The following is a 16,857-nucleotide window of genomic DNA, read 5'->3' on the forward strand; positions in this document are numbered from 1 at the left end:
ATGGTAGGTTACAAAATGAGACAAGGCGGTACTAAGGAAGGACCACTAAGCCTATTGACCAATGAATAGCCACAGTTTACAGTGAATAATGACACAAACCAATGTAAAATATGGGCGGAGAGTGGGCAGAGCTTCAGATCCCCACCTGAATACAGCATGCATTGCAGAGCAGCACATGTGCTGCCCAGAATTGACCTAAAAAGGACACACGTCATAGGTTTTCAGACAGTGATAGGTACACTCCCGACATGGAATGAAGTGAGATTATTGGGCTAACAACAAAACACCATTCATATAAAAATGATACATGAAACAAGAAACATTTAGGAACACCTATTTTGCATGCATAATTATACACAGGAAAAGAGAAATAATAAAGTGCCATTTCTACAAAAAGTGAAAAGAATACACAGTGCACTGCTTGGAGCAGACCCTGGCAAAGGAGCTGAATATGTTACAAATATAAGAACACTCAGCACATGACTTCCTTCTCGAGGAACACAAAAGAATACATTCAGCTTATGAACAAAAACATTACCAGTCAGGCAGTAATAACTTCATTCAATACTTTTCAGGAATATAAAAGTGTACAGATGAATAAAAGACAAAAATAATAAAAACGTTCACATCAAGAATGATAAAATAATTGCGTACAATAAATTACATATATACATTTTGCTTATAAGATTTTAAAAAGTGCCCATTCAGCATCCAATGTTATCCTCTCTAAGAACTCATATTTATACAAGAGGGGTTCATTAAATCACCAAACTTTTCAGTTATTACATTCATATTAAAAAACAATTCTCTATATTATAAAATTCCGTATAACAATAAAATCATACAGTTATCAGGCAGGAATATGCTTTACTTAGGGGTCTTCAACCTGCAGGTTTTTCCTTATTTTCAATACCTGCCTTAAATATGAGGTCATTGCACAACACGCAAGTGGAGTATTTAATTGCTGTAAAAATAAAAGAGCTGATCTACACTGTAAAAAATATGTTTTTCAAATATGGGCAATACAAGTTTTTTCCTGGGAATTTCATAATATTGACAAAAAACACAATGTGCAAATTTGTTGTAGGCGACTGGCTGTTACATGGGCACAGTGCAAGCTCTGACAGGGAATGACAATTACTTGGAAATCCCACCATCAGAGGAAGCATACTTGCACAAAATCGGGTAAAGATAAACCTTTGCTGATCGATTTGTACCAAAGTCAAGTAAAATTTAAAGCCCTCCTGGTGGGCCGTCATATTAAAAGCAAGAGCAGTTGGTTTAGCTCTTTCCCCCACCCATCACTCCCCATAGCCTTGTTCTGGACTCAGTATTTCAGCTTATCTTTGGTTAGCGATCTACAAGAGTCTGGTTTATTAAAAAGATATGCTAGGCCAATCTCCTCACATGGGGATTTTATGTGTCTCAGCCATGGAATCTCCATTGTATGATCTAGGTTCATGGTATCCCTGAGGATTAACTTGTTCAGCCCCATTTCCTCTAGCGACCAAATTGAATGCCAGAGCATGATCGGAGCCATCTTTATCCTATCAGATATACATGGGGTTTCCAATTCAGAATGGGCTATGTAGTTCGAGCAGCTTGGCGGAAGAGCTAAAATATGTTTGCGAAATAAATCTTCCACCCTTTGTATATTGCATGTGTTGGCCAGACCCCCGCACCGTATGAGGCCACTGCCACAGTCTTGCTCGCATATATGGTGATGGGTTCCCTTATTGCCTTAAAACCTAGCTTCCTCATAAAAGAAAATATCCCATTAATGGATTTCTCCATTTGTGCACACCTATTCACTATCATTGGGGAAGAGGAGCTTTCACTGTCAAAAAGTATCCCTAAGTAGCAGAAGGTAGCTGATTCGCTCAATTTGTGTCCTTCCGCATAAAAGAAAGGTTTTACCCTGGATTGGACCCCGTAGGTCTTAGTATATGTCTGGGTGCCATTTACTTTTAGGTCCTGGCCCGACATTAAGGCAATATAGTAATCAATTTGGCCCTGCAACCCCCTCCCAGTTCTGGCAATTAGTACAGCATATCTGCATAAAGTAGGATTGAGAGGGAGCGCAAACCTATCATCTTTGTGTCCCTAGAAGATATACTTTGGAGTGATTTTACCTGGTTCGCGTATAGGAATAGAACAGGAAGGGGTCTAGGATGCACCCCTGCTTATCCCCTCTTCGGATATTAAAACTGCCCAAGCATTCACCATCCCTTCCAAAATGCACACAGGCATTAGCGTCCGAGCACAATTGTCTAATGAAGGCAATAATTCCTATTTCAGCCCCTAAATTCTCCATAATTGTCCACAACTTTGAGTGTGAAACGCAGTCAAAGGTTGCTGACAAGTCCATGAAGTATACATATGACGATCCCTGCTTAGCCACAGTGTACTTCACAATGATGATACTTAAATACAAGCATTGGTGGGCTGTACTCAGCCCTTTAAAAAGTCCAAATTGCGTATCAACTGAAAGAACTATAGTCCTGTGCACACGCTGTTTGTTTCACACTCTGTGGCATGATTCTGCCACCTTATTCCACAACACAATATATTTCAATCACAGATTCTTAAAATCAAAATGCACTTTTGAAGAGTGTTCTTTTTTTCTTTTTTATTCAGTAAGCTTGCCCAGCCAACACGTGTTTCGTCGCGGTTAATTACCCAATTGACTTCTTCTGGGCTGTATGTTAGGTGGATGTATAATTCCATTCTTCCCGCTGGTTCTACTTCCGTCCCGGCTGCATCTGAGGCTCACCCCCGGTCCCACGCTTTCATGCAGTCCCCGGTAACTTTATTCCAGATTGTATTGTATCCTTATCCTAAAGTTAGGAGTCCTAACTTTAGGACTCCTAAATGCCTTCCGTGATTACCTGAAGTCTTAAAGTTAGGATTTTTCTCAGTTTAGGAGTAGTAAAGTTAGGACTCCTAACTTTAGGACTCCTAAATGACTTCTGCGAATACCAAAATAAGTAAGTGCCTTCTGTGGATACCAAAATCAGTAAGTGCCTTCTGTGAATACCAAAATGGTTTTAAGTTTAGGATTTTGTCTTAAATTAGTTCTGTGAATCAGGCCCTTTATGTGTTATAATGGTTACAATAGCCAACAAATAAATCACCAGAAGCGAAAGCCTGACTACTGGCTTTCATACAATGTAAGTTTATGTTGGACTGGTCTGGAGATTCAGGAATCAATGAGGCTACTCCCTTTAATTCTTAAGGGCCAGATTCAAATGTGCACAGTCAAACTCTTGAATTATATAAATGCAGTACTAAATAGCGCACATTATTCCATCCTTTTGTTTTCAACCTGCTCTTTGGCTAACAATAGTTGTATATCAATCCATTACAAGCTTAATAACACACATTCACTCACAATACCTGGCAAATATGGAAAACAACTAGTACACTTCGGCAAATTAGCTAGATTTTTTATTTTCCTCATATACTTGTTGCCACTCACTGTCATTGTTTCAACTTTTGACTGCTACTGGAAAATGTTTCTTGCAATTACAGATCACATTTCATCTAACAAGAATGAAGGCGAGAGAGCTTAGTTTAGCTATAGAGAAAAAGTGACTTCTTCCTCCTCCTAAACTTACCTAAGGTCCGAATACAATTGGAAAAATTATGCCCAAATTTCAGCTAACTCCTAGTGTGCCTAGCTACAATCCACACGTAGCACAGATAATACTGCCTTAAACTTCTCCAACCTAATTAACACCAAAAAGGCCCATTTGGGACTCTAAGGATGCGTTCCCTAAGGAAAGCAAACCACCATGAGCCAATCCCTCCAGTTGCACTCAGTTACTGATAGGACCTGCTCCTCGCAGTATGCTCTCACCAACACTATTCAAGGTTGTCTTATGCAGACTTGTACATTTTTCATTATGTTAGTCTACTGCGGATCTGCCAGTGCATACTACTTGTCTTTTGGCTCACAGCAGCAGTTTTTTGCATGCCTATTTCTGTTTTCTGGTGTGATCCACGATGTTGTATTACCTGTCAAACATTGGCTGTACCCTACATTTTTGGATATGCTCTGAATTATGTTGCCTTATAAAATGTTCAGTAAAAATAAACGGAATAAAAAAATAAAGCAATGCAAAGATACAACCGTTCATTCATTTTTAGGTGCAAATATTAATGCCTACCTCGGTGCACTTCCCACGGCACTAGAGAATCAATTAAAGACAATCCTTGTTTGTAATAGGAAGTTGTTAGTTCAAGCCAGTCTGCTTCCAAATTGCAGACTGTGGTTCCTTTTCGCGTAACCTTCATTGACAGATTGCCCTCATGATATGTCCATCCAGCAGAGTCATCATCATAAATATTAAAGACTGCGTATAATGTAGCATCTAGTGGAAAATCAAAAAATCTGAAATTACAACAAATTCTTATAAGCATTATCAACAGCTGAAAATTGGAATAGGTGCGTGTGCGATGTCTATATTCTATCACTTCCAAAAGAGTATCTAGCTTTCATATACTGAGACTGATTTAACTATTTTTATTGCTATAGCAGACTCCCATGTAGGTCATTCTTGGGAGTCTGCTTTAGCGTTGACTTTTCAACACCAACAACAATATTTATACCCCAAATAATCGATTTATTTTAGAGAAAGATGATTTTACAACTAGTACTTTAAATAGTAGCCTGACCAATGAACCACTTGCCAGGCCAATGGAACGGCTTTGCATGTGTTTAAGCCGAGCCTACTGGACAGCAGAAACATTGTCTGTTGCGAGGAATATTATGGCTTGTCAAGAACACAGATGGGCTTTGAGCCGACCCATTGCTTACCATTGGTTGACTTTCCTTGTCACTCTCATTTGTCAGCTTCTTATTCGTGTGCCATCTTGTCAATCTTGTGTTTATGCTTCTCATCGAACATTGCTTTTTTACAGTGTATTTGATTGTCTTGTATCATTGCTTCTACTGCTTGCTTGTCAAGCACTACTTCTTTCTTTTGAGTGAAGCACTCCATTAGAGTGTATGTTTTTTCAAATTCTCTCCCGTACGTACACCTCTCACCCTGCACTCAGTGTTGCTCTCTGTTGCTAGCTTGCTTCTCTCCCCTCCCTGTCACTCGCCTGTGTGTTTACCCATATTGGTCTCACCTGTGTCCTCCTCTTATTGCTTCCCCCAACCCCTGTAACTGCCTTTGCTCCCAACCTCCCATTACGATTGTGTCCCTTCAAGTCACCTGTTGTTGCTTTCACATCCTCTCCCATATTGACTTGGTACCTCCAACTCTCTCCTGTTGTGCTTCACTGTATGCTGCCCACCCATGTTGTTTCGCTACGCTCACCCGTTTAAAAAAAAACAACACTTTTACATGTTTTATTTTCTTTATAGTTAAAGATCTTAACTCGAATCTGTAACAAAAATAAAAATAAAAGCAACTGTGTCGTTTTTTAGGCACATGCATCAATCAATCAATCAAGAAATTTGTATAGTGCGCTACTCACCCGGAGGGTCTCAAGGCGTGCATGCGAGGTGTGCACACCTACAAAATTACGTGATCAGCCGTATCACAGGGTTTAATGTTATTTTTTTTAAAGTTAATCCACGCTGCACAGAATTGCGAATGCTGCGCAGCATGGCTAAAAACAATGGACAATGATTCTTTGGAGTGCTGGCATTTGTATTTTGTAATATATCTTTATGTTGGTTATGACTGTCTGAGTTAGTAGAGTGGTCTCATACATCTGTGGTCTCATTTGGTGCTGTCATGAGATCTGGTGATGGACGGTGTTCTGTATCTGAGGACGAGATGAGGTTTGTTAGGAGATGTTTGGAATTGCTGCTGAAGGGTGATCATCACTTCCTGCACCTCCAGTCCGTTTTTATTGTTCAAGATACAGGAGTCTAACATAGTAACGAGTTCGATGTTGGTGGCTTTGTTGTTAAAGTTTGGATCCGCTGCTCCACGCAGGCACTCACAAAGATTCTAACCCACTGATTCCAGAAGGCGGATCAAGGATTGTGGCTTGTTCATTGTACTTGCTGGGCTGAGAAACCATTTCTACAGTCAAACTGCTAGCACTGCTGCCGCACTGTGTTGAAGATGAGAGGGTTCAGGATCAGCACCACACGAGGTAAGCATAGCAATATAGGAATGTAGAAGTTACATCATGCTAAGTCTATTCATGTAACCTGGAGTAGCCATCTTTATCTAGGCGTCGCTAATGCATTATTTGGAAGCATCGTCTCACAGACAGATGAGGGTTGTACTTGACACCTGACATTGATATTTCAACAACTATTGGTGTGTAAAACGATAGGAAGACAATCTTCAAGAGACACACAACTGAAGGGCACTTGTTCTGAGCTTCATTGTTTCTCATGATCAATTATGTGACCTTATTCTAGGCACTTTCAAGGCTTGTGGGGAGCATATTTAATTGGTATTTGCTAGGAGGGTGGGTGGGAGACTTTGGAAGGGGCTGGGAAAGACTCTTGCTTGATTTTTCTGGATCACACATTTTTTAAAATAAATGCATCTTGTAGACTTACTCCGAAAGCAGACTATCGACAGGACTTATTGTTGGGTTTGGGGTGGTAGACCACACAAATAGTGTGTTAGCATCTGCACTGGTAATTCTGGCACTGGGCATGAGGCATTTGAGGCTTATGCATGTCCTGTTTCTTTTTAGCACATCTGACAATTGGACTTTGACCCAGCCTATATAAAGTTTTCTGACGTCAAGTCAGCACGCGGCTGCTGTCAGTGACCCCCCCTGCATGCCCATGTGTCATGACCACAGAGAGTCTGACGACAATGAAATCAAATTATATTCATTTGATAAACAAACTGTAAAAGAGAAGAATATGTATAAGAATATAAAATGAACTCAAAAGATATGTAAAACAGTTACCACGTTGTGGAGTATGGAAACGAAACAGAACGAAAATAACACATGAAACAGTATGGATTTTCATGCTGGTGGCCGCAGCCTTGCTGGGTAGACAAGGGGGTGATTTAGAACCTGTCAGACTACTCTGTTCTGCCATGGCAGTGTATACTCCACTGCCCTGGCGTACATACAGCCTGCCTGGCGGAGGACTCTCAGCCTTGGAGGAGCTGCTGCTAGGGAGGCTCCTCTGAAGGCGTTGAAAGTTTCCTCAGCAGCCATCATTTTTCAGCCAGACGCTCAGCAAACTTTTTTTTATTTTTTTATTTTATTTTTTTTACTAAAACAAGCTCCATAGGCAGAAGTTTATTTTTTGTAAAACAATAAACACTAATGGCCCTTACACCCTGGGAGTTTTCTCCCAGATTGTGGGCATCATTTTTCTTATCTTTGTTTGTAACGACAAGGCTTTTACTTGCAGTTTTGAAGAGAAAAAAAAAACATAAAAACATTCTCCCTAAATAAGGCAGTCTGGGTACTTACACTGACGGCTCGATGTCCATCAGCTGTCAGTGTAAGGTTTCCAGTGGTGGAGCCAGCAGGGCACCACCAGAAACACCTGACTCTGAACACAGTCCTGTTGGTGGCGCCGCACTTTGTCTGACAAATTCTAAATGAGGCCCACAGTATGCTAGGTGTATGATCACAGTCATAATATCATGGTATCCTCTGACACATACGACTGGTACACATTCAGACATTCAGCACTCTATGACCAGAAGCAACAGTAAACCTTCAAGACAGGTGGTTATTTGGTACGATTTTCTTGAAGATTATTTTACAAAAAATGAACAGTAACATAAATGTTTTTGATGGCAGTGAGCATGTCTTACGTTCTAGGAGCCTCACCTCATATCTAAATCCCCTTACCTCGAGGGAGGTATAATGCTGCACACAAGCATACAAGGAGCATCATTGAGAGGACATTTGGACCCCTGAAAGGCAGATTAAGATATCTACAAAAATGGGGGGAGAAATGCTGCAACATAGCTACTACATGTGCTATGCTGAACAATATCACAATAAGGAAAGTGCTCCCCGGGCGTAGACGTGGTCAGTAATGATTAAGATGATGACAAAGTCTACCCACGGAGCCCACCCCCAGGGCAAGCTGCAGCCAGAGCAGCAGCACGAGACGGACTAAGGTGACCAACAATTCTTTTTAGGTAATTTTCTATATACATGTTTACAATATAAGGGAAAGGTAAAACTATTTATCTTGATGTTACTACCTGTGAGGGTTTAATCACAGATCATGATGCAGAATATCAGTTGAGCAATAAATGAAGCCAAGCGGCAGCATTCACTCATAAAATAACTCTACCTATTAAGAATAAAATTTCAATAAAACTAAAAAATCATGTGTAGTATTCTATGGGACTGTGTTTGCGTCTCTGTCTCGTTCGCTTTCGGCCTGGTGCTTCATTTCGCTGGTCTCTCCTTTACATACGGTGGCTCATTCTGCACCTTGCTGAGGCTTGAGGGCCAGAGATGCATCGCTGAGACTAGAGGCCTCCCCTCTTTCCCCTTGCACAGAGAGTGTTCAAGGCTACATAAACTTTCTGCAATCCTTACAGTGCAACAGTGATTTACTGTAGGCTTCTTACAAAATCACCACTATGTCTCTCAGGTTCAACCTATATATGTGCAGTACATGGATGTAGTTGTATATGCAAGCTATCTGTGTGCTTCTGTGTACATCTGTCTGCAGCTGCCCCAGCAGCTATAACCTTACAAAGGTCCTTGATTGATTTTGTTATTTCCGACATGCCAGATCTGACAATCTAATGCCTTCTACAATACATACTTGAGGCCTTCCTCCCTCCTACTCAGCTCACATGTTGCTGTGTGCTACTTACGTTGGATCAACTATATATATTTCTCAAGCCTATGAATATGAGTAGGAGTAAGGATGCCTACTTGATCTACCTTGTCTAAGTACTGAAGGTTATAGTGATGTCGTTGATTGGTTATAAAAAGCATAGTTGTTGTTGCACTTCTTGTAGCCACAACTGAAAGAAGAATCACTGGCTCTGCTAATGGGGTTGGGGTTGGATCAATAGGTAGACTACTGTAAGATGCAGTAGTAACTGGTGCAGATCGTATATCTTCAGTACCGGAAGGGTGTCCCTCTGCCTGTGCCTGGCTCCAAAAGCATGTTTAGAATTTTATAATGAACATGTAATTTTATATCCTGTAATATTACAGCAAAACACTAACATATATCAGATGCAATCTCTGCACAATGTAATGATGACTGCATTTTAATTTACAATTTGGGCCGGAATATCATGTAAACACCACGGCCAATCGCTTCATATATAGGGTACATGAAATACATGACTCAAAATCTATTGATTTTGGTATGTTATAAATCTGACATGGATTATAAAGCTGGTTGTAAAAGATTACATGAAGGCTATGTGTGTGGTAAAATATTTTACAATTTGAGAAGCACACAATTTCTTTTATGGGTAAACGTCCCACTGATAAACCACATTTTTATTAGGTTTCGAATGAACTTATCCGGCAGTGTTCCTAAATGGGCTGATGTGTCAATATTTGTAACTCCAGTTACTGCCTCAGGCTGGAGGGAGAGCTCGATCAAGATGTCCATAACTGATGATGGTGGCTTATGCCAGGTCCTCCTCTATTCACATGCATCTTGCCTCCAGCTTCTTACTCCCACTTTAGTCGTGGAGAGGAGGTCACACCACTGCTTGCTAATTTGTTCAATATTCCAGTTTGTCAATCCCACTGCATTTAAATGGTTTTGCATGCACAGTCAGTTCAGTTTTTTGGGTATTGTCCGGGAGGTCCAATTTCAGGGCACTGAAATTTCCTTTTTCATCCACCATTCTCTAGTGGCCCACGTCTTGTAATTGTTTATGATCTGGTGTTATCAATGCTTTAGGTTTCTATCTCAGCTCTCTGCATGGCTCCTTGGCTCTGCTCCTGACTGACTTCCTGGTCAGGGAGGCCTTCAGTCGCTGCATATGCAATTTGCTTTTTTGGGCACACGAGTAACTGCAACAGATTTCGAAATTGCTATGTACACTGAATTGTAGTTTGTGAATCTTTAGTTAGTGACGGCGATGCCTACAAAATAGTGATGTGGAAATAACAGTGGTTCACGCATAGTGTTATGGGATTCACAATTTGTTACATTTAATAATTTTTGATTTGAAAATTCATGTTTTTGAACATAAGGCCCTGTATTACTTAACTATAACAAAATAAATAGGGTCTATGCGCTGGTCACTCAGATTGAGAAGCGAGCTGTGGGAGGTGTGCCATCTGGAATCAGCAAAGCAAAGAAATACTGCTTTCCTGAAGAAACCAATGGAGTTGGCCACTTTCAGGTGGAAAGGGAATTTACTATCGAGAGATATGTTATATTTCCAGGTTCTCAGCGTGCATCTCGCGCTGAGCTCGAGCTGCCTGCTTGCTCTGCGTGGCCAGCGTTCGGTCCCAACGGTGTTTATTGCCCGTTTGGTCCCGGTCGTGTTGGTCGGGTTTTTCTACCCTTATACTTGAATAAACCCCGTAACTAAACTGACTTCACCTTGCCGCTTCATTTACAATTTATAACATTTTGGCGACTTCAGAAGACGACAGTGAAGCGGAAAGCGGAAACCGACGACGAACACGTCGAAAGGGAGAAAAGTGAACCCGACCAAAGGAGAGCTTCTGCGACTCGGCGAGAAGTGCCGCATAGAAGCAAAGACTGTACCGTAAGCCTATACAGAAGGTATGTCAAAATAACTCACCGGGAAAGTGTAACTCTGCATGAAACTTGACGGAGCGGTGACCATAAGTTCCCAGCCCGTCAACGCAGACAGCAGCGTCTATGTACCTTCGCGTTTAAAAGGGAAATCTCCCTCTGTCCTGAAAGGCAACATTGGTGAGCCCCACCGCGAAGACTATTTAAAAGGGCAACGCGCTTTGAAAGCGACACTAGCAGAAAACTAACGGAGGGGACTACTTTAAAGGGCAACGTGCTCAGGTTTAGAGACAAGCCTGTGGAACTTAACATAGAATACGTCTGAAAGCGGCACAGGCTCAAATTTAAAACGTAAAGCCTTCCTGCATTGGAGTACAGCGAACAGTGACACACTCACTCAATATACTGTGTGTCATTTTGAAGGAAAGGAGATTAAAACAACTGTGACACACACACACTTATATCGGAAGCCACAAAATTTGTAGACAGCAGTGACACACTCACTTTAAATCCAGTGTGTCATATAATTGCAAACCAAAACTACAGTGACACACACACTAATTGTTCACCTTACTGTGACTTTAATTCACTGCTCAAACAATGAATGTAAACAACACCATCCTAGCCCCTGTCCCTTTCTTGAGTGCCCCAGGTGAGCCGTCCATGGAATGGGATGACTGGTGTGAGGCATTCGAGAACTACATAGTAGCATTAGATGGTACAAAATTTTCTGCTGTCAGGAAAAAGGCTTTATTACTGGGTGCATTAGGGAAAGAGGGACAGAGAATTTTTAAGTATTTACCGAGCCCACCCTTAGATATTGATGATGTATATAAAGATGCTTTGTTTAGATTGTATACGAGATTTGCAAAACAAGAAAATGTGGTAATGCGCAGGCATAAGTTTTACACTGCCCCTCAAAGAGAGAATGAGACAATTGATGAGTTCGTGTCTAGGCTAAGAGAGCTTTCTATGAAGTGCCAATTTGGCAATATTCAGGATGAAATGATCCGTGATCAGTTAATTGTGCAATGCCTTAGCAAAAAAACACAAGAAAAGCTGTGGGCAGCTAAAAATCCCACTCTCACTGAGGCAATCACGATTGCCAAGGTGGCTGAAGAAAGTGACAGATGCATGAAGGAACTTAAGAGGATACAACATGGGCACGCCAGTGGGCAGGAAGTTGCAGTTTTACAAACTGATAGCTTAGAAGCTGTCAACCCAATACAAGGGAGACAGGTGAATAGAGGAGGGAAAGCCTCAACCTCGTTTAGTAAGGGTGGGCAACCAAACAGATTCAGGCAAACCACACGTTCATGCAACAGGTGTGGTAGTCCTTTTCACTTAGCTGATTCGAAAAACTGTACAGCTTTGTCCAGGGATTGTTTAAAGTGTGGAAAGAAAGGACATTATGCACGTATGTGTAGAACTAATAGCGGTCTTAAAAAGGTTGCCATAGTTGAAGGTGAAACCACTGATGATGAGGCGGAGGTAATGATGATTACATCTGCTGGTAGTCAAGAGTTGATGGGAGATGTTGTTTTGTCTCGCCCAAAGGCTGATTTTGAACTGAATGGGTGTGTAGTAAATCTCATGGTAGATACCGGCTCATTGTATACTATTATCCCCAAAAGTTTGTTTAATTCCTCGTGCAAAGAGTCAACTCTCATCAAATCCGACATCACCTTGAGAGGTTATCAAGGGGTAAGCATTGGTGTCCTTGGGTTCTTTGAGGCCAATATTATGTTTAAAGGAAGGGTTACTCGTGGGAAGGTCTACGTGTCACCTCATGGCCCTGCCATTTTGGGATGGCTACACCAGTACGAACTAAACATAAGGGTGAACCCAAGAGCAGATCCACCTGTGTTGTGTATAGATAATGAGAGTGAGTGCAATAGTTCTCCTGGTGATTTAGAGAGCATTCTAAAAAGGCATGAGAATATATTTTGTGAGAAACTGGGGGAAGCTGTTGGTTATCAACATATTATTAAAACTAAGAAATGTATTGCACCAGTGAAACATACTGCAAGGAAAATACCTTTGTCTGCAAGAGATGAAGTTAGAAAAATCATCAAACAGTTGCTGGATGATAACATAATTGAACCTGTAGAGGCCACACAATGGTTAAGTCCTGTAGTTATCACACAGAAACCGGACAACTCTTTGCGCTTCTGTGTGGACATGAGGAGTCTAAACAAGGCCGTGATAATGGACAACTTTCCACTCCCTAACATAAACGAAATTGTTCTGAGTTTGGGCGGAGGTAAAGTTTTCTCGAAGTTGGACCTTCGCAGCGCATACCATCAGGTAAAACTTCACCCGGACTCAAGACAATTCACTTCGTTCATCACTCCGGAGGGAACATATCAATTCAAAAGACTCCCGTTTGGCCTTTGTTCTGCGGCAAGCACATTTCAAAGAATCATCACTGACGTTTTGAAAGGCATAGAAAGAGTGGTATTCTTTCAAGACGATATCCTAATTTATGGTTTAGATGCTGATGATCACAATGCTATTCTTAACAAAGTTCTCAATGCTCTTTCAAAGGCTGGTTTGACCCTGCGCAAAGAAAAATGTGTTTTTGCTGTTGGGGAAGTAGACTATTTGGGGTATCATGTGTCTGGCCTTGGGATTCAGCCGAAGAAGGATTTAGTAAGTGCAATATGCAATGTGCCTGAACCTGATGACAAAGATAAACTAAGGTCCTTTATGGGCATGGTAGAGTACTATGCCAAGTTCGTTAAAAATTTTGCAGAGAAAGTAGAACCCTTACGTGCCATCTTGAGAAAAGGGAAAGGTTTTACATGGGGAGATGACCAGAGATATGCTTTTTCAGTGATCAAACAAAATATCTTAGATGCTAATATCCTCTCAAGCTTTGTTCAATCTTTTCACACTATCCTCACCGTTGACGCTAGCTCTGTTGGGATTGGAGCAGTTCTCACACAAAAAGGTGGTGGCAAACAGAACACCGTTGCGTTTGCGTCACGTTCCCTGACCGAGACTGAAAGAAATTACTCGGTCATAGAACGTGAGGCATTGGCGGCTGCGTGGGCCACTCGATATTTTCGTGTGTACTTGTGGGGGATCACGTTCACACTCAGAACTGACCACAAGCCACTGTTGAAGGTTCTAGCTCCAGGGGGTATTAGGAATTGCTCTGGGCGGTTGGCGAGACTAGCTGTTAGCCTTCAAGAATTTACGTGCAATGTGGAATACCTACCTGGTTGGTGCAACAGTGTTGCTGACTGTTTGTCGAGGTTGCCGGACACTAAAGTACTGCCCAAGGAATTAGTAACTGAGAGTGTAGTCGCGTTTTTAGATGACCTGGGGAGTGATTTACCCTCTTCTATATCCAAGGAGGAATGGGTGGAGGAGATGGGAAAGGATCTGGTAATGGAAGGGTTGATTAAGATGTGCAAGGAAGGTGTGTCAAGGCAGAGTACGGTTTCACCCGCTCTTAGGCCTTATGTCCAGCTACAGGATGAAATTTCTTTGTTGACTGAGTCTATCCTCGTGCGGGGTGAGAAATACATACCTCCTGTGTCCCTCAGACCCCGAATCATTGCTTTGGCGCATGAGGGCCACCTAGGACAAACTCTCACTGGCAAACGTGTCAAAGCTGATTTTTGGTGGCCGGGAGTTGATGCGCAGGTGAAAAGTTGGGTTGAGCAGTGTCAGTCGTGTAAAGAGTCGGAAAAGAGGCTACAGGTTCGTGCTAGCAAGGACACAAGGGGACAGATTATTTCTGATGATGGTGCATGGCAGAAGGTCTGCATTGACTTTATAGGCCCTTTTCATGACCTGCTGGACACAGAGAAATTTGCTTTGGTGTTAGTGGATTCGGCTTCTAGGTGGGTGGAGGTTGCCTTCATGAAGAGCATCACTGCTGAGTCCACAGTCAAGGTTCTAGATGAGATTTTTAGGCGTGAGGGCATTCCTTCAATGGTCCTAACAGATAACGGTACGCAACTCACCTCTGCGACCATGGAGAATTATTTTGCGTTTTTGGGCTTAAGGCACCTACGCACGTCTCTCTACAATCCCCAAGGGAACGGATTGTGCGAGAGGGTGAACAGACTGGTAAAAGGCACTATGCAACTTGCCTTAGCTTCCGGTCGGTCAGTACAGAAGGAGATTAAAGAAATGTTGTGGGCATACCGCACAACTGTTCACAGCAACATGTCTGTCACACCTTTTGAACTCATGCGAGGGAGACTCCCGGGTACAAAGCTAATTCCCACTTGGCTGCATGGGAAGGCTGAGAGGAGCAATCATAGTAAGTTGAGAAATAGCATTTCCACCAACATAGCTGAAGGGGATTTAGTTAAGGTGAAACCGGGTGGAAATCAAAATATGTTTAACAAATTCAGAGGACCTTACCAGGTGAAATCTGTGCTTGGTAACTACATTAGGCTGCAGAATGGGCAAACCTGGAACCTCCGCAGGGTTGCTCTTTACCAGAAAAAGGCCAAGCCTACCACTCATGTGCCTGTCAACAAAAAGGCTGTCATTGAAGAGGTGTGCAGACCGACTAGGAAAAGAGTTGCTCCTGCTTATTTGAAGGATTTTGTATAAGCTTCCTTTTCTTTTCCTTGTGTGTTTTTTCCCTTCGCCTGCCTAAGGAAGGGTGTGGGGTTACATGATCTTATGATATTTGAAAGTTTTGTGATAAATTTATGTTCTAGGTTATGCCACTTGCCAAGTCTCATGTTACTTGGTACCGCGTTTCTAAAAGTGAAAACTGCATGTTCTAAGCAATGTTCCTTTGTGTTTTGCTGTGCTTTCCTTGTTTGATTTGCTTTAGTGCTTTCCTTTTTTTTCCATTGTTTAAGGAAAGGAGATGTGTTATATTTCCAGGTTCTCAGCGTGCATCTCGCGCTGAGCTCGAGCTGCCTGCTTGCTCTGCGTGGCCAGCGTTCGGTCCCAACGGTGTTTATTGCCCGTTTGGTCCCGGTCGTGTTGGTCGGGTTTTTCTACCCTTATACTTGAATAAACCCCGTAACTAAACTGACTTCACCTTGCCGCCTCATTTACAATTTATAACAAGATAATTATTATTTTTCCTTTTGGCATATTTAGGGGGTTATTCTGATGACGGTCGGACCAAATCCAAAGGCTCACAGGATGCGGTACGACTGACATCTGCTTCTGACCGACACATTACAATGCGTGCGGTCGGAGGCAGCAGACGGGGGGACAGACCAACACTTTTGCCTGTTGGAGGGTCAGTAATACCTAAAGTAGGGGCAGTGACTGAGAAAAGCAGGCGGAAAGTGACTTTCGGGCCCTCTAGCGAGATCCTATTCCCCCTGGCCCTCCACTATGGGGCATGGGGTCACCATGGCATCCCTGCACCATGTGGCAGGCACTGCGTGATGCCTGCCTCATGGTGCAGGGATGTTTTTAAAGTGTATATATTCAATTGCGGCTTGTGCTGCTGCCTGCAGCACAAGCCACAATAGAAAAAATACACTTTGCAACTGCTGTGAAGGCGGTCACATTATAATTAGGGCAGGGGGCTGCCGACTCCTTGTTGGGCGGCCCCTCGTCTTGACGATTTTCAGCAATTTGCCTTTTTTTCTCTTATATTTATTGGCATTTCGTAAAAAAGATATTGTTAGGGTCACAACATCCAAAATATCAGTATCATAGCATGCAATTCACATCATCACAAAATAGCCAGGTGAAGGGCGTTGTGAAAAGTGCTGTACCTGTCTGCTGAAGGGGAGTCTATATTGAGCCGTACAATTTCATGAACAGTCCTAGGCACAGCATGGCATAGTCCTTTCAAATAAGTGGTCGAGGACCATTGTGTCGTGACCGGCTTACATTCAGACATTCCAACTGGGAAGGCATTCCTAGAAAAGAGGTAATCTAATTCAACTTGACCTAAAGAGCCCCCAGTTCATTGACCCTCTCCCCTCCCCCCAATAACTAGGTGGTTGGTGGTGACATTGTATAAGAGCGTAGTATGGGCGGATGGACAAAAATGTAGTGCATTAGAATTGGAAGAGATGCCTGTCTCTGATCGATGCGGGGCACACCGCTAAAGGAAGGCAACTAAGGGACCCCATTTATATTCAAAGCTTTTATAATCATCGTGGAATATATCCGCCATCCTTTCCAAGCAAAGTAGTATCCATAGTCGTGCGTGCCATATAGAGAGGGAAGGAGCTGTCTTCTTCTTCCAGCTGCAG

General features: G+C 42.3%; 1 protein-coding gene across 1 annotated transcript in view; it reads right to left on the bottom strand.

Annotated features, from left to right (window-relative positions):
- The window catches only part of RFTN2 (raftlin family member 2), a 404,027-nt gene that overhangs the window by 252,373 nt on the left and 134,797 nt on the right, over positions 1-16,857 (bottom strand). Inside the window, exon 5 of the mRNA XM_086955427.1 lies at positions 4,170-4,373. Within this exon, the coding sequence (XP_086811553.1) occupies positions 4,170-4,373 (204 nt within the window). The remainder of the gene's footprint in view (positions 1-4,169; positions 4,374-16,857) is intronic.

Source organism: Lissotriton vulgaris, chromosome 2_1, assembly GCF_964263255.1.
Source record: "Lissotriton vulgaris chromosome 2_1, aLisVul1.2, whole genome shotgun sequence".
Classification (NCBI taxonomy): Eukaryota; Metazoa; Chordata; class Amphibia; order Caudata; family Salamandridae; genus Lissotriton; species Lissotriton vulgaris.